The 21,775-nt window shown below is 34.7% G+C and overlaps 1 protein-coding gene across 1 annotated transcript in view; it reads right to left on the minus strand.

Moving 5' to 3' along the window:
• The window catches only part of LOC119876050 (WW domain-containing adapter protein with coiled-coil), a 38,893-nt gene that overhangs the window by 14,761 nt on the left and 2,357 nt on the right, over nt 1–21,775 (minus strand). Inside the window, exons 2-4 of the mRNA XM_038529925.1 lie at nt 15,740–15,853; nt 15,065–15,177; nt 10,451–10,759 (exon numbers count right to left, since the gene is read on the minus strand). Of these exons, the coding sequence (XP_038385853.1) occupies nt 10,451–10,759; nt 15,065–15,177; nt 15,740–15,849 (532 nt within the window). The 5' untranslated portion in view covers nt 15,850–15,853. The remainder of the gene's footprint in view (nt 1–10,450; nt 10,760–15,064; nt 15,178–15,739; nt 15,854–21,775) is intronic.

Raw genomic sequence — 21,775 nt, forward strand, 5'->3', positions numbered from 1 at the left:
AGATGTTCATGCATATGCTTACAATACTGGCCTAAATATGAAGATTTGCTAAAAATCTTTAATTTTCCATACACACCTATTTCTTGAAGATTTTCAAGTTTGTGTGTGTGTATATATATATATATATATATATATATATATATCCCAAATTAAGACTATTATATGATGTATAAAAGTTGCAGGAATACTGCATCTGAATATTACACTGCTACCTAGTAACTGCAAATCCTCATTTCCAATTCTAAGAACTAAACATTTATTAATCTTCATGTCCCCACAGAAGCTGGGAATTACTAGTAAACCTGTCAGTTCTTACATTTATGATGACAGTTTTCTCCAGATCATACTCCTTAAGGGTCAGCTTAGGGGCATTCCTGATTAATGTTTAAAATGAAAACAAGTTCTGCATTTTTACTTTCTGCATGAACCATCAAATTAGTGCTTACATACCTCTGAAATGATCCTTACTCTTTTGTTACTTTTATTGTGGCTTTCTTCTGTTTTTTAACGTATTCTGATGCTGCTCAATCTATCCACACATTTTTAAAATAAGCACAGCTTAAAAAACTCTTGAGTGCTGCCCTTTAATCCAAAAAAGGAAACACCCCAGAAAAGAAAACTATACATATTACCATAAAGAAATAAAGTAACAAAAACTAAATATCCTTAACTCTTAGTTTTAGTAAGTTTGTTTACTCTAAGATAAATTTCTTTTGAAGTTCTGTCAAAGAAGATCACTGAAGAGTAGTATGGAAACCAGGTGATCCTGCTTAATATCTAGGAGACCCTTGAACAGGCAACATCTTTAAAGGCCAGAATTTTTCTATTAAAAGGTTTGAGTATCAGTTTTCAGCAGAAAGCTTATCAGAATTATCTATAAAGCTAAAAACAAAACAAAACAGATACCTGGGCTCCACTCTAATGAACCTGGGGAGGCCCAGGCATATGTTGAAGTTGTAAGAATTCTATAGGTGATTCTGACACCCTAGTTGATTCTGAAAAAACAGGTTAGAGCTTTCAAGGTTGCTTTTCACCTTAAAAACCAAAGGAAACAAAACCAAAACAAAGCAGCATAGCACAAAGGTACAGGAGTGAGTGGAATTAAGGATAAGATGCAAGACAGAAAAGCTAAATCATTTTTCCCAGGTAGGTCTCCTATTTTTTCCATTGAGGTATAACAGACATACAACATTCTAGTAGTGTCAGGTGTTCAACATTCTTATCTATATATACTGCAAAATGATCTCCAAACAGTTACAAAATTATTTTTCTTGCTATGAGAACTTTCAAGACTTAGTTGAAAATATGCAACAGTATTATTATGCACATTATGTCCCCATTGCTTTATAACTGGAAGTTTGTATCTTCTGACTTCCTTCACTTATTTCGTCCCAGCAACCACCAAGCTGTGTGCTCTGTATCTATACACTTGGTTTTGGTTTTTTAGACTCTTCACATATATAAGTATTTCCACACTATTTTAATAATAGCTCCACTCACCTTGTCTCCCTATAAAGACACATCCATACAAATGCCCTTCCAAAACATGTTACATGTTAAACATTTTACATATTACTTTCCTCAATCTATATATATAACTGAGAACAATGTACTGAGTTTAATAATATAAATATGGGATCCCTGGGTGGCGCAGCGGTTTGGCGCCTGCCTTTGGCCCAGGGTGCGATCCTGGAGACCCAGGATCGAATCCCACATCAGGCTCCCGGTGCATGGAGCCTGCTTCTCCCTCTGCCTGTGTCTCTGCCTCTCTCTCTCTCTCTCTGTGACTATCATAAATAAATAAAAATTAAAAAAAAAAATTTAATAATATAAATATAAAATGCTACTCTGTAAGGTAGTCTTAAAATATTACTAAAGAAAGGTATTGGTTGGGTACCTCTCCTGTGTTTTGAATGCCCTAAAAGAGATCTATTAACGTTACCCAGTATCTTCTATTATATAGTTTATTGTCTTTCCTTTCTTGCAGAACTTTAACAACTTCAGTAGGGGGATTTTGTTGTATTTATCTCTATAGCCCTGGTACGAGAGGACATGACACCAAGATGGCATCAACATGTACTTGTTGAATGGGTACCTGATCCTGCAGTAAAGGCCCAGGTCCACGTACATGCATTCTCCCTCTAATCTCTAAGTATAGAATTTATGATAATACGGAGGAAAGTCTAAGATCTCCATCCTAAATAACTGACAATTACAGCTTTATGCTACTTTCATAAAAGTAAGGAACTATATGTAGTCTTAGAGATAAATTTAACTTATTTAAGCTTATTTTAAATAACCCTATAAAATACTCAACCTTTCTTTTTAAAAAACACAGAGAGGAAATGGAACTATTTGGAATAAACAGTAATGTCATCAAATATATATTTTTATCAAACTAAACAAATAAAAACTTGGGTCTTTCAAAATAAAGACCAAGAAGTAAATGTAGGTAAAAGAACAGTTTTTGCATTACAAAGCCATTTCTATAGGCTCTTCCACTTTTAAAGAATATCATCCTCCAGTCTCATTCCTTAAATGTAAACTCTCCCCAAGCAAATCTAGGTTCCTTTGAGCATTTTTTTCAATCTCTTACACACCTATTTTAAACTTAAACTAAGTCACTTTCCCTTCTGATTATTTCTAAGACTTACAGATCTCTAACCAACTCTTTACTATAAACTTTAAAATTTTATCCTCTCATTTTTGGTATATATGCTTTGACAAAATTTTTCTTTCCCCTTATACTTGTATGAATTATTCACTTACATTTCCAATGCTTACCAGTAGGGGGCATAATCTACTAAAGACTAAACTTCAGAGTCACCTAAAAATCTGTTACTATACCCTAATTCTTTTATGGTTTAAAGTTAATATTCACCTCTTCTAAATCTAGGCCCCCATCCAAAATATCCAAGAGCATAAACCAAAGTCAAAATCTATTTTTGACCTACATTTTTCTGGCACGCCAAATAATTCCTTCTAGATCTACAATAAGATCTAAAGACACTGCACTTAAAAAGGGTAAAAGGTACCATACTACATTTCTAATCATTAATTTCCTCTGATGCTTGGAGAGTTGCTGTAATAATATTCAGGGGAACATGTGAACAAAGCTCAAACTACTGTTGCAAGAAGGGCAGTTTGTTTTGTTCTGTTTTGTAGTAATGGTGTTACACTGAAGATTACAACATGGGGAAGTTACAAAGGAAACAAAGTATTCAAAAGTAGTAGGAAAAAAATGTAATAATAAGGTACCTAGGTGGCAGTAACCTGGTATATAATCTGTGATTTTCACTTATTTTTAATTTGATAATTCATGAATATGTTAAATCACATATCCACCCAGAACCTTTTCTATGCATTTTACAAACGTACAGAAATATGGTGATGTAAAATATGTTAAGATATATTTTTGCACCTTGCTTTTTTATTCAACTGAGGAAATCTTTATGCTATACATGTAAAGGATAAACATACTCTGAAATTTATTCATGAGAGACACAGAAAGAGAGGCAGAGACACAGGCAGAGGGAGAAGCAGGCTCCTCGCAGGGAGCCTGATGTGGGACTTGATCCCAGATCCCGGGGTCACGATCTGAGCCGAAGCAGGTGCCCAACCATGAGCCACCCAAGCATCCCCGTATTGAAACTTTTAACAGATTTTATTAAAGGGATTCCTCTAATAACCGACATACACATTCCCACCAATTGTGCTTCCCCACATCCAGCTGTTAACTGTCACTAATCTTAAAGGTGAAAAATCTTATTTTAATCTTAATTTCCAATATGCACTGATAATCTTTCTCTTGAAATTTTTTAGCCTGCTAAAATATATATAACATAAAACTTACTACTTTAACTACTTCTAGGTTTACAACTCAGGGCCATTAAGTATTTACAAACTGTTGTGCAAACATCACATAGCACTATCCATCTCCAAAACCTTTTCATCTCTCCAAACAGAAATTCTGTCACCAATTAAACAAGGGCTCATCATCCCACTCCTTAGTAGCCACTATACTACCTCCTTTCAGCATAAGGTCTTCAATTTCATCTATGTCACAGCAGCATGCGTCAGAATTTCCTTCCTTTTTAAGGCTGTATGTCTAGCTAATATATATTTTTTTAAAACCTGTAACAGCTGATGGACACCTGAACCATTTCCATCTTTTGGCTATTTTAAATAACAATGGTACAAATATCAGTGTATAACCACCGGTTTGATTCCCTGGCTTTCAATTCTTCTGGTTATATATCCAAGCACAGAATGGTTTGATCCTATGGTAATTCTAGGTTTCATTTTTTGAGGAACTGCTAAACTGTATTCCACAGGAGCTGCATCATTTTGCATTCCTAGAAGCAATGTACAAGCGGTCTTAAAAAATAAAAATAAAAAAAAGAGGTCTAATTTTTCCCACATCCTCAAAAACATTTATTTTCATTGCTGTTTGTTTTCATAATAATCATCCTATGGGTGTGAAATGTTTTTTTTACTGTAGTTTTGATTGCTTTCCCTGATGCTGAATGCCTTGTGTGCTTACTGGCTGGCCTTGGAGAACACGTCTATTCAAGTCCTTTGCCCATTTTTGAGCTAGCTTGTTTCATTTAATTGCTCAGTTATAGGATTTCATATATTCTAGATATTAATCCTTTACTGGATATAGGATTTACAATTTATTTCCTCCTACTGTATGGGTTGCCTTTTGACTCTAGAGTGCCCTCTGATGCACAAAAGCTTTTAATACTGATGAAGTCCGTTTTATCTTTTTCCTTCGTTGCCTGTGCTTTTTGTGTCACATCTAAGAAATCACTACCAAATCCAACGTCACACAAATTTTCACCCGTTTCCTTCTTAGAGTTTTTATAGTTTCAGCTCCTAACTTTAGGTATTTGATCCATTTTGAGTTAACTTTTATAGCTGTAAGCCAAGGCTGGCAATTTTAATTTCCTCTTCTATAACTGCTTGTTCATATCTACTGCTTATTTTTTCTATTAGATTGTCTTTTTTCCTACTGTTTTGACGTATTCTTAATGAATCCTTAACATATTGCTATACGTGTTGCAAGTATTTTCTACCAATTTGAGATATGTCTTGTGTTTAAATTTATCAACATTTTTTTTTTAAAAGGCAAAGGCATACTGGATCTTGATTTAAAAAGCCCTTCCCCACCCCTCAAATTATAAATAGTATATTCTTTCATCACAGCTATTCCCCCTGTCCCATTGTTAAAAGTGCCATCTTAGATTAACTAGCATAATTTTAAAGTTACAGACTAATACAGACTAAATTCTTCTACTAACGTATTCAGTTATTCAACAAAATTTGAATCATGGGGGGCCTGCATGGCTCAGTTAGTTGAATGCCTGCCTTTGGCTTAGGTCATGATCCCAGAGCCCTGGGATCCAGCCCTGCATCCCTGCATCAGGCTCCCTGCTTGGTGGGGTGTTTCTCCCCTGCTTGTGCTCTTTTACTCCGTCAAATAAATTTTTTAAGATCTTAAAAAAAATTTGAGTCACTAACACATCTGTAACCAGTTTTCCTAATTTTCATGAAGAGTTTAGTAATCCTAAAAATTATTATAAAGTAAAGCAAAGGAGCGAGGGCTGAACATGGCCCACTCAAGTTAGTTAATGACCTACTACACTAGCTTATAAAAGGCTAGTACTGCCTTAATGCATACTGAAATCTTCAGGTTCATTTAAATTTCACTCAGTCTACATACCATCAAGACACAAAAGCAAAGTTTATTCCAAGTGACTCACACCTCACATTAATGACTAATCCCCCCTCCTGTTAGATTGAGTGCGGAATTAAGTAACCACATTAAGGATTTAGATGCAAACTAGCCCTCAGCAGATTAGCATTACTCAATGAATAGGTCTGCTTCTTTGGTTATTTTGCCTTACTTTTCAAGTTTGTTTATGCTAATAAATCATAACTCTAAAATTACTAAGTAAGAAACTTATTAATTAAGGTCATTAAACTCCTCTCACTCTGGCAGTTATTTGGCCAAAGCAATGGTTTCCTGCCTATTTTGTCATTTCATGAATCTGGAAGAAAGGGTAGAGTTAGATACAATTTAGAACAGTCTATGGGGGACTGAAGAGGCTCCTGGATGACTTCTCATCCAGGTTCCAGTTTCCAACTCCTGGTTTTGGCTCAAGCTCCTTGTCAGGCTCCGCACTATGCTCTGTAGGAAGTCTGCTAGAGATTCTTTCTCCCTCTCCCCGTTAGTCCCCCAGTTCATATTCTCTCTCTTGCGCTGTATAATAAATAAATAATATATATATATACATATACACATATATATATATATGAGGAATGGTTAATGGGATACCAACTGATAAAAACCAAGTTTTAGGTGTTTAAGTATATCATTGTCTCTATCACTCTGTTATATGGTTGTCCAATAAAGTAATATGCCAAGAGATGTTCAAATGTTATCCTAACAACAAATACAGATCTAAAAGAAGATGCCTGACCTTGTTTCACCCTACCTAACACCAGGATTGTTTCCTACAAAACCAGAGCTTCAGATTTTCCACACTCTGTCTCTCAAGCAAGCACAGACTTTGAATTTATCCTTTAAATTAATTAATTTAGTTGCTTCTTCTCAAAAGGCACACTGGCATTAAACAGATCTAAATCTTTAGGTTTACAACAATTATAATACTCTTCTTTTTCTCCAAATACATTTCTTAAACCATGAACTACTGTAAGTGCTTTCCAAGCCCTTAACACACACACCATTACCATTCTCTGTTACTTATCCATCTACAAGTATTGATGGTCTATTATTTTTTCCAGAACTAGGGATAGAGCAGTGGGTCATAATGACAAAGATCTTGCTATTATTTAACACAGCATCTTACCATGGACACCCCCAGATAGAGCCTAGCCATACTATTAGCACTTACAACCAAGAGTCCAAAAGTCTGATATTACCCAATCATCAGCCTTTTAATATAAATTATTTGTTAAGGAAAACTCAAACAAGGAAATCAGTATATTGATAACAGTCAATAAAAAGGCTTAACTTAAAGAACATGGATGTGCCTGAGAGAAAATAAATATTTCAAATTAATGGACACTTCACAAATTTAGACCAACTAATGAACAGTTTGAAAATAGTAGTCTTCATTTATACACAAGGAATACTTGGGAAAATTATACAATTTTTCCTATTTCAATAGTCAACTGCAAGGTAACCAAGTTTCTTCCTGTAAGTTTAAAATTACCATATGTAAAAGTTTTAGAAAAAGTTTGTGATTAGCAAATATACTTTGTAGTATTAAAATGGAATCATCTAGGATTTGTTACCAATTTTTAATTACTGGGGTTCAAATTAATATAGATTTGTGTCTTTCGTTACCCTAGGGTTTTATGGAAATAACATGAATTTTGGAGAAGCTGCCTCTAACATCATGTACTTAAACAGTGGCAATGTTCAGGTTCTTCTTATCTAAAAGATACACCATCTTTGCAATACTGTCTTAAAAAATAAACTAAAATATGTAGTAAACACTTAGCACCAAGCCTGGTACACAGTTAATTTTTAATGGTATTTGGACAGCCCTGGTGGCTCAGTGGTTTAGCGCAGAATTCAGCCCAGAGCGTGGTCCTGGAGACCCCGGATTGAGTCCCACGTCGGGCTCCCTGCATGGAGCCTGCTTCTCCCTCTGCCTGTGTCTGTGCACCCCCCACCCTCTCTCGCTCTCTCATGAATAAATAAATATTTAGAAGAAATTTTTTAATGATATTTTAAAAATTTGTCAGGAATGGTGAAGCATGGAGGGAGAAGGTAGTATAGGTGAACCAAGTTCAACATGTAATTAATACCTAACTCTAAACAGTTTAATTAAGTCAACTAAAATTACAATATGATAGGTGCTATAATAATAAATAAATATAACAGGGAGAGGTTTGGGAAACACAGACTGAGAGAGCATAACTGACGCTGAGAACCCAAGGGCATTGGAGCTGCCTCTTAAAGAGCTCGACAGGATGGAATGTTAGAGCATGTCCTTTTTCAGCGAAAGCTCACAACAAGAATGGATATAACATGCCCAGGATATAACAGGCTGCAAGCAGACTGTCAGGCACTAAGAAGTATGGACGTATCCTGTGGATAATGGAAAAGTATTAGAAGTAACACAATCCAATCTAAATTTTATAATGAAACAACTGTCAGTGAATAGTGTGGATGGAAGGATGCAGAACAGTTATTAGAAGGCTTTTTCAAGAGAGATGCCTGGAGTTTCCATAGTAGTGGCGACAACCAGAGAAAGGATAGAGAAGGCGGAATCCAAGATCTGCTGACAGGTCAGTAGACAGAGATGAGGACAAATTCTAAAGAACAAGAAACAGTTGGGAGGACAGTGTAGTTACTTACCAAGAATCTGAGAATAAGCTGTGGGGAAAGGGAGGCATTTGGGACACAACAAGTCCTTATTGAAATAAAGCAGATAAAAGGTAGGAGTCAGAAATAAAGATTTGGGAGTCACTTTTGTAGATAAGACTGCCTGGCAAAAGAGAACATACTGAGCAAGAAAAAAAGAAAACAGTAAAAGGATGAACAATACTGGTTATTTAGGGGGCAAGAAGAGAACTAGAATATTGAAAAATAGCATTATTCCAGAAGCCAGTGATGGAAAGAATTTCAAAAAGGAGGTAAGAGCTAAGAATTAAATTAACAAGAGAGAAATGAGATAAAGATATTTTTTTTAAAAAAGATTCTATTTATTTGAGATTTTAAAAAGGTGTGAGAGAAAAAAAAAAAAGGTGTGAGAGACAGAGGGAGAGCACAAGTAGGGAGGAGGGGCAGAGGGACAGGGACATGCAGGCTCCCTGCTGAGCAGGGAGATGGTTGCAGGGCTCAATCCCAAAACCCTGGGATCATGACCTGAACCAAAGGCATTTAACTGAGTCACTCAGGCACCCCAAGATAAAGACTTTTAAAAGGCCACAGGATTTAATGATTTTTAAAAGAATTTCTGTGACTAAATAATCAAAATTATAAAAATTGAAAAACCGTTAACATCCTTTAGAAAGTACTACCACATTAACAATTACTGCATTAATTCAGATTTCATCCCTCAAGAATTCTCTTTACAAATTTAATTCTGCATCAGGGTAAATATGACTTCAACATATGGATTTTGGTACAAATTATCTTAGGGGAATCTGACAACATTTGGGACGATCTGTTTATGATGCATTAAGCACCAGATGATAAAAGTACGTGGCTTATTTATTTATTTATTTAAAGATTTTATTTATTCATCAGAGAGAGAGAGAGAGAGAGAGAGAGAGAGGCAGAGACACAGGCAGAGGGAGAAACAGGCTCCATGCTGGGAGTCTGACGTGGGACTCGATCCCGGGTCTCCAGGATCACACCCTGGGCCGAAGGCAGCGCTAAACCGCTGAGCCACCCGGGCGGCCCAAAGTACGTGGTTTAAATATGGAATGAGTACTTACAGAAGAAATTCAAATAACATGCATAAAAGAAAACAAGCAGCAAAGAAATCTATGAGAACCCTTTGTAAGCAAATTAAATCAATGTGAAATAATGAATCAAACCATAGATTAAAAGCTTAAAGACTCATTAGCTCCCTGTAACATCTCTTAAACCCACAGGACGTTTAAAAGTTTCTCAGAATTTACTCATGCTAATCTGCTAATTAGGCTGCTAATGGGTCTGCCTATAATTTATTTGCCTATTGTCTTTTAATTTCCTTCATTTCTTAAAACACATTATAATGTGTTAAGTTTAGAATTGTGAGTGGTCTGTGCAAATAAACTTATTATCTCATCACTCTGCTTCTGTTGTATGTTATCTCCTGAGTAGTTGTAGCCACAATTTTTCTCCTTTAACATGCTACGGTTATCAGCACTGAGCTGGATAAACACAATTGGAGTTCTGAAGTTAACTTCTACCCTTCAGATTTAAGTTCTAATTCAGACTTTAAGACTCTTTGTCTTCTGGCCCAGGACACAGTTTTCTTATTCACAAACTGAAACCAATAGTTGCATGTTGTGCAGAAATAACAGGTTTTAAAAGGTCTCTATTCATATCAAATTTTAATTAACAGAAAATTGAGACAATATCTCAACTAAACCATCATGACAATTATCACAAAAAACAAAAATTACTTTTACACAAATATGATGGGACAGTCCTTTGACTTTAAACCATTACTAACTTATAAATTAATAAGCACTTGACTTCGAAGTGTCAAAGGCAAAACAGCTAAGGCTTAGTAATTAAAATTAAAAGAAAAAGCTAAATATGGCTAACTCTAGACCTAAATCTACGCAGTAACATTTAAAAGACTTTTAAAAAGAATTTATAATTAAGAGTCTTATTCAAGCTAATGGAGATACTGTAATATAATAAAAAAAACTCAATCTACAGTTCAACGTGCAGCATCTAGTAATAATGGCATACCTTTTCTTTCTGTTTTCTGTGCAGGGACAGAAGATGTGGGTGTAGGCAGTTTTGATAAAGTAGATGCTCCATTAGCATCAAATGATTTCTTTGGCTGGTGATCAGACTGTAGCGTAAATGGACTAGAAGGAAGAGTGCTTGGGGTAGCAGTTGGATGAACCACTGGTTTGATGGGGTGCTGTACTGGCGTAGAACTACTGTGAGTCTCTGCTCTTGGCAGTCTGTAGTCTCTGTCATTGTGTCTGCTTGTTTGAGACAAAATATTCTGTGGGAGCAAACTACTGGCATCACTGGAATGCTTGTCTTCCACTTTAGTTCACAGTTCGAAAAAAGAGATGTTGGAATGACAGAAGGGGGAAGAAAAAAGATTACGTTAGAATCCTGTCTATAACATCAGCTAATTTAGCAACATACTTATATCTTGTTATAAAACTGCAAGCCCAGTTAGTATCTGCAGTTTTACCACCAGCAAATACTGAAAGAGGATATTTAGCCTCAACTCTAAGTAATCTATAGTCAGATTTCAAATGAGCTATGAGCTTTTGGGGATTCTTTAGAACCACACCACAATTCAAACAAAACACTGGAAAAAAAAAAAAAAAACAAACAGTCCATATATGGAGTTTTAACGTTTCACTCAAATGAAAAATTTTAAAGTATTTTAAAAATATAAAAAGCAAATGGTCCATTCTTTTAAAATATGGGCCATGGGTTCTAATAATTGAATTATCCACAGTGGTTCAACTGCAAAGGAATATTAGCTTTATTAGCCTGATTTTTCTGAATACTGAAGTAGCTAATTAGTGGTCTCTAAAGTAGTTTGTGCTAGGGCTTTAAATGGGACGGCTGAATTTATGATGAACTGTGCAATCAGTAATTAAATCAGTTCATATTTTTGAAAATGCTAACAATACAAGTTAGTAATAAGCTCAAGTTATAGATAATGCTATCTGAAAACAGAGAAGGCCTACATCCAGCAGCATAGTCAGAAAAATCTACTTGCTATTACCAGTTATATTAAAAACATCCTCTTCCAATTTGGTCACAAAACATTTAAACCTCAGAAATACTTCTGCTTCCACAAAAAAATAAGGAAAATTCCAATCTTGATAAAATTTATCAAAAAATCTCTAACCAAAATTATAAGTCTAATCAATAACTGAAACTTAAAACAACTTTCAAGTAGAGAAATATCTTAAGATTCAAGCACATATGTAATAATAATATTACCAAAAGATGCCCTCCCCATTGAGTATTTTAGGTTTTTTTTTCCCAATTCATGGTTCCTCTGAATCTAGAAACCAAGACAGCACAAAGAAGGAAGTATGCTTAAACTACAAGTCAGTTTCCAAACCTTCAGCGTACAACTCCTACATGTTATACTAAACAGAATGTACTGGCTACTGCCAAAAAGCTTTAGTTATATCAAAACACAAAGTCTTTGACTTAATAAATGAAATTCAGTGTTGTAAGTTACACATATATTAACCTTAACAGAAAAAGGTGAACAGATTGAGCTAATCACAGCAAAATACAAACATCTGTTGCATGATATTAACTCATCAGTAAACTATCCATTTGCATGCACAAGGAACTTAAATTTTATTCTACAATTTCTTCCTGAAAAGAATACTGCTACAACAGAAACGTTTAGGAATAAAACAGAAATAATACCATACCCAATTCCCACCAATCCTGTCACTTGATTACCAATAACTTTTATTTCCTGGACACCAAGAAAAAAATCTCACTTCTGTAAGACTAGAGTCAAAGAGTATCAAGCAAATGTATTCAGATGAAAATTAAAGTTGATACTTCTTCAGACACTTGTAAGCTTTACAGTGGCAGCAGCATTATAGGAACTAAGGAAGCTGTAGCTACAACAGCTTTCTATGATTCACAACTCTAGACGAAACAGTTAACATGGTGACTTTACTTGCACACCGCCTCCACAACAAAGACATTTGGCAAATGTAAGGAGACATTCTTGGTTATCACAACTTGGAAGAGAGGAGGTGTGCTACTGGCATCTAGCATGTAGAGGCCAGGTACAGTACTCTATGTCCTAAGACACAGGACAGCAACCCACAACAAAGAATCACCTAACCCAAAATGTCATTGGTGCTACAGTTGAGAAACACCAAGTTAAGGTTTCTCTAAGTATAGAGCAATAATTCTGTAAGGCACAGATTAAAGACAATGAAAATAATCTAGTAGCAGTAAAACCAAATTAAAAATTTTATCCATAAAGTTTTCAAGGTCAAGTTCTAGATAACATTATTTGCTGTAGTGCATAAAATAAATTGATTTTCTACCTTTTTCTCCTTTCATATAAAATCTTTCAATCTGCCCACCCCCACCAACACGCATACCTTGTATTGGCAGTTCAAACTGCAAAGCTTTAGGTCTTACCCAACATGAACACCAATGTGCTGGACACATGGGAAAATTCTGCCAATACTTTTTGGACAGAAAAAGTTAAGCACTTAAATGACTCAATGACTTCATTACTACCACACTTAGGTATAACTCAGTTGACCAATTAAGGAAAAATAAAAAGAAATATAGCTAAGGTTTTTTTTTTTTTTCTAATTATCACTTAAAACTGAAAAAGTGAGACACATGACTGTACTTCAACACACACAGAGACCTACTGACTCCTCATTTGCACTTTTAGGAATGTGACTAAGGAAGTAATGGGCAAAGATAGACATCACAGCACTGCTGACAGTAGGAAAAGGATAAAAACCACCCAAGTATCCACAGATGATTACCTATAAATGAGGGCACATCAAAAAAAAAAAAAAAAAAAAAAAAGGAAAACCATGTAATTTTAACACACAGGGATTTCTAAACTGACACAGAAATATTTCCTCAAAATATTAATGAACAAAAAAAGGTTAAAAATAGTAACATATAATGCCATTATGTAAAACACACACATATGTAGTTTTAATACACATTTATATACACGCAGAAAAAAGTGTATGTCCCCAAATGTTCTTGGCTCATGAAATTAAAAAAATCCCCTTTTTATTTTTTAGTAACAAACATGCTTCACTTTTGAAATTACAAAGAAAAAAGAGAAGGAACTCCTTCATTTGTGAAAGAAAAAGATGCACACAATTTAAAAACACAATTCTGATTTTATTTCCTTAAAGATGGTTTATTAGAAAGACAAAAAAACACTACTTTCACTTTCATCAATACTTCCATCAGATCTTTATTTACTTCCATTTACTTCAAGAGAGGAGAAGAGACTTAAAATGATAGGGTATTTTGGAAAGAATAAAGCTGACGCACTAGGCTATTTTTTTTCCCTCTCTGGGAACTATCACCCACTAAGTGAGAGGCCTGGCCCAAAATCTTAAAAAAAAAAAAAAAAAAAGTGACTATTTTTTTTACAACCATTTGCCACTCCTCCACCATATCTTCTCAATATCCTTCTGCAGTTTGTTCAGACAGAACTACTACAAGCTGGGTGCGGTTTTTTTTTTTTTTTTTTAAACCTGGAGAGGAAAACCTTTACCTTATTTCTGATTGTTTGCAAGAAGTAACAGTTATTCAAGATATTAAGTAAAATGGAACCAGGACCCAAGTCTTCTGTCTCAAAAATAGTTTTAATTTCCTTACTTCAGTACACTAAATCATTGTTTTGTAAGAATTAAATACAATTTCACTAGTACAAAAAAATTAAATGTTCAAAGGAACATATCTTAAAAATTCAGTGAAGAATTATGTTACTTTACTATCTGCTTCATCTTAAAACTTTTCCCATCAAAAAAGCAGTACTGTCTTGCTAAGACCAAATACAACCTTCTATGTAAGTTACAGGAAGAAGATGTCCAAGAATTCCCTGAACACATCTTAAAAATTCTTCCAAATTTCAAAATCTAATAAAAAGCCTAAGAAGTCTATGGTGGCATTTAAATTCTATTCTGGGCAAAAGGAAGCCACTGGGAATAGAGGACCTTTACTAAAAGCTTCAAATTCAAATTTAATTTGAATTAAGAAATAAATGCATATTACTCATATTGTCCCACTTAGACAAAATGTGACCTCAAAAACCTTTAAGGTATGCTCACAGTATAGAGATGCTATTCACATCTATGATGATGTAATCAGTTCCCAGATAAAAGGTAAAAAAGTTTCTCACTGATAAACACAAAACACCAAGAGACACTTTAATGTTACCATCTGTGTGTGGCTACAATTCAATTGTTAGATTCAAACATTCAATGAGTTTTGGAAGAAGTTTCACTGTCCAGTTTAACAGGACACAATTCAGCAAAGGGGGGAAAAAAAACCCAAACAACTCCTGTTTTAAGAGTCAATCCACAATATGAGATTTTGTTTTCCACCAATTCAACTGCATCATAGCCAGTATGAGTAGTGAAGAATAACATACGTGTACTAATCCTCCATGAACTCTTTTCCTTTTCAGGAAACAAAATGGTGGAGGTTAGGAAGACAGATCTAACATAAAAGAAACTATACATTTACATTATTTTAGTTTACATATGTAAACAGCTATGCATATGGATATAAACATACAAACTATAGGAGTGAATTAAACATCATGTTGTTTCAAAGAAAAAAAAAATTAATACTTACTTCCACTGGCAAACCCACTAGTGGCTGTTGCTTGCATCACCTCCCTTCTGTAATCCCTATCTTTTGGGAAGCTGTTAACTGCCATCTTGTTTGCTTCTTTTTGTCTCTGTTCTCTAAAAATAAAACATAGATAAACTCATAAAAATTACATCAGGTACAATGAGTTTACATATGACACTTCTGACCAAATGCTCAACAGAATGTTATATGGAAAATAAAAGAACTGAACATAGCCATAATATCAACTGGTATGGGAGATGAAACATAGCTAACAGAACATTAATGTTTCTCAGTGATAGCATTATAGCAATTGTTTATAACACCATTAAACCCTACAACCAAAACTCCCCAATATTAATTCTACACATATGAAGGAAACATTAATATACTTTAAATTATGAAAATGTTCATTATAAATGATAATATAGGTTGATATAAAATCTTAAATATACTGATGGTTTACAAGGTCCTTGTGGACAGTGACTTATCCAAGTTTTTTCTTTCTTTCTTTTTTTTTTTTAAGCAAAGAGAAATTATAGAAAACATAATGGGCCAACTATTGCAATTGAAGGGGGGAATGAGGAGTTTCACTAAGAAACCTAAGCTGAGAAAGTTCTAAGATGTTAAGCTGTAGTCAAGAATAATAAGTATTTTTTAATGAGTAAGAGCAAATACCTTTCAAGCCACTCTTTTGGGAAACCATTGTGAAACTTCGGTTCGACAATTGTAGTAGTATTTTTTCCCAGAAGAGCTAATATGCTCAGACCAGTCATCTGCAGAATCATAAGGCTTAAAAATACATTTTTAAAAATTAGAAAATATTAATACTATTTAACCACTTATTATGAAACTTCAACAGTCAATGGTTTTCAAAGCACATATAAGGGAAAAGACCATAAAAAAAATGTACCCTGATATAAAATGTAATTGTGTGTGTGTGTGTGTGTGTGTGTGTGTGTAGATATCTATCTATGTGTGTGTGTGTGTAGATATCTATCTATATCTCTTAGGAGACTTTAGTCTATGAAAACCTTCAAAAATAACAATGGAAAATCCGGTAAAATACGAAATTAAAACAGATTCATATACATTAGTTTATTAAGCACAGAATGAGAAATGCAAAATTAACATCTTGACTTTGGAAAAGCATTACCAAAGTTCCCCATTACATAATTTTAATTGCTGAAATCCTGTCACATGGGGGGGGGGTGGAGATTAGAAAACCCATACTTAACTGATTTCATGACATGATGGCGTATCAATTTTAAACTCATGCACAATAATACTCATATATATTAGTAACCAAGAACAATTGGTCTGTATTCACTGTTACTTAGTGAAGAAAAAAAAAAAACCCACAGAATTTAAAAATAAAACTATAAACACAGAGCTAATTAAAAGCCATATATTTGCTTCACCTTCAAAATCCATGAGATTGGGCAAGCTAAACCTTGTCTCACATAATATATGAGGTCAGCAGCATCACTCATATCCCTGTAACAAAAACTAGCCTTTCAAAAACTCTCAGATACATTCTCTTTAGGTATTTTACAGGTATAGTAAAATTATAAAGAAATTAGAGAAATCTGAAAGGAGGGCCAATTTCCATGCTACTGATCTAAAAAGTGTAAAATTTAAAGAAGTGCACTGGCCCCAGGAATCTGGAAGAATCCCAAGTTACTTCTAGATGAATTTCTGGACTATTTCCTCAAAGGAGCTTTGAGATTAATGAAATGTTATACGTTGGTAGTCTACAATTCTGGTTCACCAGTGGACAGTGACCCAATCTTAAAGCTTGAGGAAAAGAATGAACCTTCATGCCCTGCTGACTCAGCTTTAATTTTGCCAAGTAGGCAACAAGCCTAGAGATAGTCGTAAGAGTTATCCATACGCCATAAAACTAATTGGTGACAGAAAAAAGGATAAAAACTTAAGTTTCAGGATGCCCATTATTGCCACCAAATCAATACCAATTCTCAAAATGCTGCAATAATTTTAAGAGATGAAAAAATATTGCAGATTCTGTCACACTTATGCTCTTGGGATTATGCCTCAAAATAATGAAGCTATTGGCAATCAGCCCTGTGCCTCCAAACCTCTCATACAGAAAGTTAATTCTCAATCCTTCTAGTTTCCAAAGGTAGGCTACAACCAAGTTGCAGAAACCCAATCACAGAAGGCCAAGTTCTAAAAGCTTTTTCACCACTTACTACTCCCTGTACCTAAATTATTATACAAACTGAATACTTTTTTTAAAGATTTTATTTACTTATGAGAGAGAGAGAGAGAGAGAGAGGCAGAGACATAGGCAGAAGGAGAAGCAGGCTCCATGCAGGGAGCCAACGTGGAACTCGATCCCGGGTCTCCAGGATCAGGCCCTGGACTGAAAGTGGCGCTAAACCGCTGAGCCACCTGGGCTGCCCCAAACTGAATACTTCTATGCATGTATCTGGAAGATTTGGGTTGCTTGGAAGGTGGTTACATGAGATTGATTATGATAACTAGTCTGGTTGGAGAGGTAGATAAGATTTGAGACAGGTGGATGAGAGGACATCAGAGCAGGGCAGAGTGATCTACACCACTGCTCTTCAAAGCGATGGCTTTGTGAATTGTTACCTGTTCTGCAGGGGATAAGGAGCATGCATCAAAAAAAAAAAAATTATATCAACATACTTTTTTCCTTGTCAAAGTCTCACTTTAAGAAAAAAGGGTATTTTTTTTTCCAGCTCAAGTAAATGGTATATTATTTAATGACAGTTAATTTACACCCAGGTTAACTCCAGGACAGTTAAAAGTTTACAGGCCAGAACCTTGAAGAATAGGAGTCTATGACACTGTGTGGATTCTGCCCACCAAATCTTAGCTCAGTATAACTTAATGTCTTACTTAACAAAATGTGTTTCAGCGTACAGCATTACAACAACATACTAATAACTCTAGTTTATCTTCTCCACCCCACTTCCATACTCAAAAAAAAAAAAAAAAGGTTGTGGGGGGGAAACCTTTTAGTAATGGGAAATATTTAAATACTGTTGTGCAATAGGTGTTACAATGCTTTTCTTCATTGTGTATTTTCAACCTTATTGAAGTATGATTGACAAAACTGGAAGATATTTAGTGTATGCTGTGATGATTTGACACTGTGAAAGGATTCCACCCATCTGGTTCATTAACACATCATCACCTAACAGATTTTATGAAAACATTTAAGTCTTCATCTCAGCAAATTTCAATTACACAATATAGTGTTACCAGTTACCATCACCATATTAAACATTAGATCTTAAAGTTGTTAAATTTGATTAAAAAAAAAAAAAGAGTATCTAAAACCAAGAACTAGGGATCCCCTGGGTGGCTCAGCGGTTTAACACCTGCCTTCGGTCCAGGGCGTGATCTTACTTCTCCCTCTGCCTGTGTCTTTGCCCCTCCCCCCCGTGTGTCTCATGAATAAATAAATAAAATTAAAAAATTAAAAAAAAAAACCAACAAGCGAAGAACTAAACTTCAAAAAGGTCTGCAAACACTTCAAATTTGCTGGCTTAGGCTTGATATACTAAGGCAGGAGTTTTCCTTGTGTTGTCCAGGAACCCTTGAGGGACCCCAAAATCATTTCAAAAGATCAAAACTATTTTCATAATAACACTAATATGATGGTCTTTTTCTTCCTCATTCTACCACAAAAACAGTGGAGTTTTCCCAGATGCTGTAGAAAAGTATGTTATCATGGAAGATTGAATGCAGAGCACATCTGAAGTTTCCTCTTAAGAGAGGCATTAAAGAGATACTCAAGATCTATTTTTTTAATTTTATAATTATTTTTCATAAAAACATTACATAAGCTAACATTAAAGGGTTTACAATCAACTGATTTTAGAATTATTTTTCATAGTTATCAAGTTTTTTAAATAAAGATTTTGAGTTGGGGGACATGGCAGGCACTCTTAGGCAAGGGTGAGGAGCGGCGGGAGAAGCAGGCTCCCCACTGAATAGTATGACATTGAGCTCTATGCCAGGACCCTAGGATCCTGACCTGAGCCTACAGCAGATGTTTGATTGAGTCACCCAAGTGACTCATTTATCAAGCTTTAATTTTTAATATGGTAAATATTGGTAGAAGATAAACAACAGCTCTCAGTTTTCATGACTGTAGAGACAGAGGTCTTGAGACCAAAAGGGATGAAAAGGACTGCTCTGAAAGAATGTACTAAACAAATAAAGAGGCACCCATCTGCTCTCCTTCAATTCAAAATGTCTTTTAACCATGTTTTTCTCCTCTTAAAAAAGTGTATATCCCTTTCTGCACTCTCCCTTAAAATACAGAATCCTACTACTTCTTCCCCAAGTGAAAAGATGGAAAAAAAAATAGTTAATCCTAGAAATTAACTGATGAATTGTTAATAAGGAATGGTTCACTGAATAACATCTACAACATCAAGGAAAGGCATTTACTATAACAAAGAAATTCATGGGGCCTAAGAGTTTTCTGATAAATTTATATATTTTAAAAAATTAAGTAGAATATCTTCAGGCAAAGACTGGTTACAGAAAGTAGAGCTTGAGAGCCTCAATTTGAAAAGCTCCAAAAAATGCAGAAGATATTTAAGGGATAACAAGTGGTGCTGGAATATAAATGCAAAGTCATCTGTGATTGAATTTAAAGAACTTCCCAGCAAATCAAAATTGGTAGATATGTAGAAGGGAAGATATCAATTAACTCTTTAAATGTGAATAATTTTTTTTTCTAAATGAAGCAATTCGGAGGCGTCTTAAAAATCACAAATATGCATAACTAATCTATAACAAGCTACATGTGATCTGTAAGTCTTATTATGATTTATATTAGGAAGGAAGAGACATTCAAAAAAGTTTTTCCTAAATAGTTTATCATAGGCTAGGTTCTATGTTAAATCACAATAAATGTTCATCACAGGACTTAGGGAACTACATGTGAGTATCTTAATCTAATACTGAAAAAATAAGGTTAACTTCTACTAGACCATCATCAACGTTTGATACATATAAATCATTCATACAACCAAATGTCTATGTAGATAACTAGATAATATTGTTACTGATTTTCAAAGTTGGATTTAAAGTCTGAAAACTTCAAAGAGAAAAAAGAACTATTTTTAAAAAAAAGTTATTCCATAACTTCTTAAACCTAGGTTAAAATAATGTCTTGACCTACGTTATTCATCTGTTATTTTATTCTTTCATTATGAAAATATTAGATAAAAACTAATTTTATGTTTTAAAATTTTTACTCAAAAACTTCCATTAAAAGTGATTTAAAGACAAAGTGAGTTTACAGTAACCTGCAGAAAGATTCAAAAGCTAACATCTCAGATAAGATTAAATTTGTAATTTATAAATAATTTAGGTGTTATGCTCACAGCACTGGGTGCATTATAATGAAAAAGACCATTACTCGGAGATTATATACCTATACTTGAAATTTATAGAAAGGGAAATCCTGATTCTGAAAACACGTAACACTTAATCCATTCAGGTAACAGTCTTCAGCTTCCACCCATAAAATGAAATCCCCTGACACCGTTTATGATTTGGGTCCATCAAGCTTACATGCCCATTATTTATTCTTTCTGATTTCACTACATTTAGCCCATGTCTTAGAAATCAAAACAAGCAGAATTAGTTTTCTCTGAATTATGATTTTTTAAAAAGCCAAAACAATGTCCAAGTGGCCTGCCACTGTAACTATCAGCAAAGAACTACCAAATTGAAATTGTAATGATAAATGGCACTTTAGAGTTTGTTACTTTGCAAATTAACAAGGCCACTTTCCACGAAATTAGATTCATTCTAAAATCCTGAATATATACTTTATTGGAAATAACTCATTACAAGTAGTTTGATGACAACAACTATTAAGGTTTACTAAGCTGCTGTCTCAGCCTCAACACCACCCCCTTCTCTACTGTGATGCTACTAGGACTGGGATACTGCAAATAATGCTGTTTAGTCAGCTAGCTTCCTGTTAGATTCTGCCCATAGGAGGCACTGGAATTCACACTGAGAGGCAGGACAAGGAGACACCTAGCAGCCACAGCTCCAGTTTCCAGTTCTCTGTTATCTGACCCAAGCCAGAACCAGCTTCATCACACCGCTTGCAGGTACTATATCACCAGTTCTGCAGGGCCCCTCCTTTAAGCCATTAGGTTCTAATAACTACATCCTCTTCCTACCATACTTCAGCTCTCAGGGTAAATATATATATACTGTATGTGTGTTACCTCAGTGTTCCTTTTTGGTTTCTCCACTCCTCAATAACAGGCAGTATGTGCTTAACCAATCCTGCATGTAAAATTTTCTGTGTTGTCAAATTTTCTGTGCTAAAATAACTAACATGTTTTGTTTTCCTACCTAGACTCTGTTACAGTATTTAAAATTATTCTAAATTTATCTTCATGAAAATGCTATCTATCATTTATGTTTTGAATTTCTTTGGAAATGTACTACCCACAATGTTTCAAGAAGGGGTAAGAAATAATCAGTCTCAAAGACCTTTCAAATCTGATTAAGGTAGGATGATCACCCAAATATCCAAGGCAAAATCTGTTGGATTCAACCTACACTTTTATAGCCTTCTAGTTGTTCTTTCCTTTCTGTATTTTCCACGCTACCATCTGATAGAATTTTTTAAATTCCAAGTACGAGGTTACTTCACCATTTATATTATTCAATAGCTCT

Source organism: Canis lupus, chromosome 2 (assembly GCF_011100685.1).
Source record: "Canis lupus familiaris isolate Mischka breed German Shepherd chromosome 2, alternate assembly UU_Cfam_GSD_1.0, whole genome shotgun sequence".
Taxonomy (NCBI): Eukaryota; Metazoa; Chordata; class Mammalia; order Carnivora; family Canidae; genus Canis; species Canis lupus.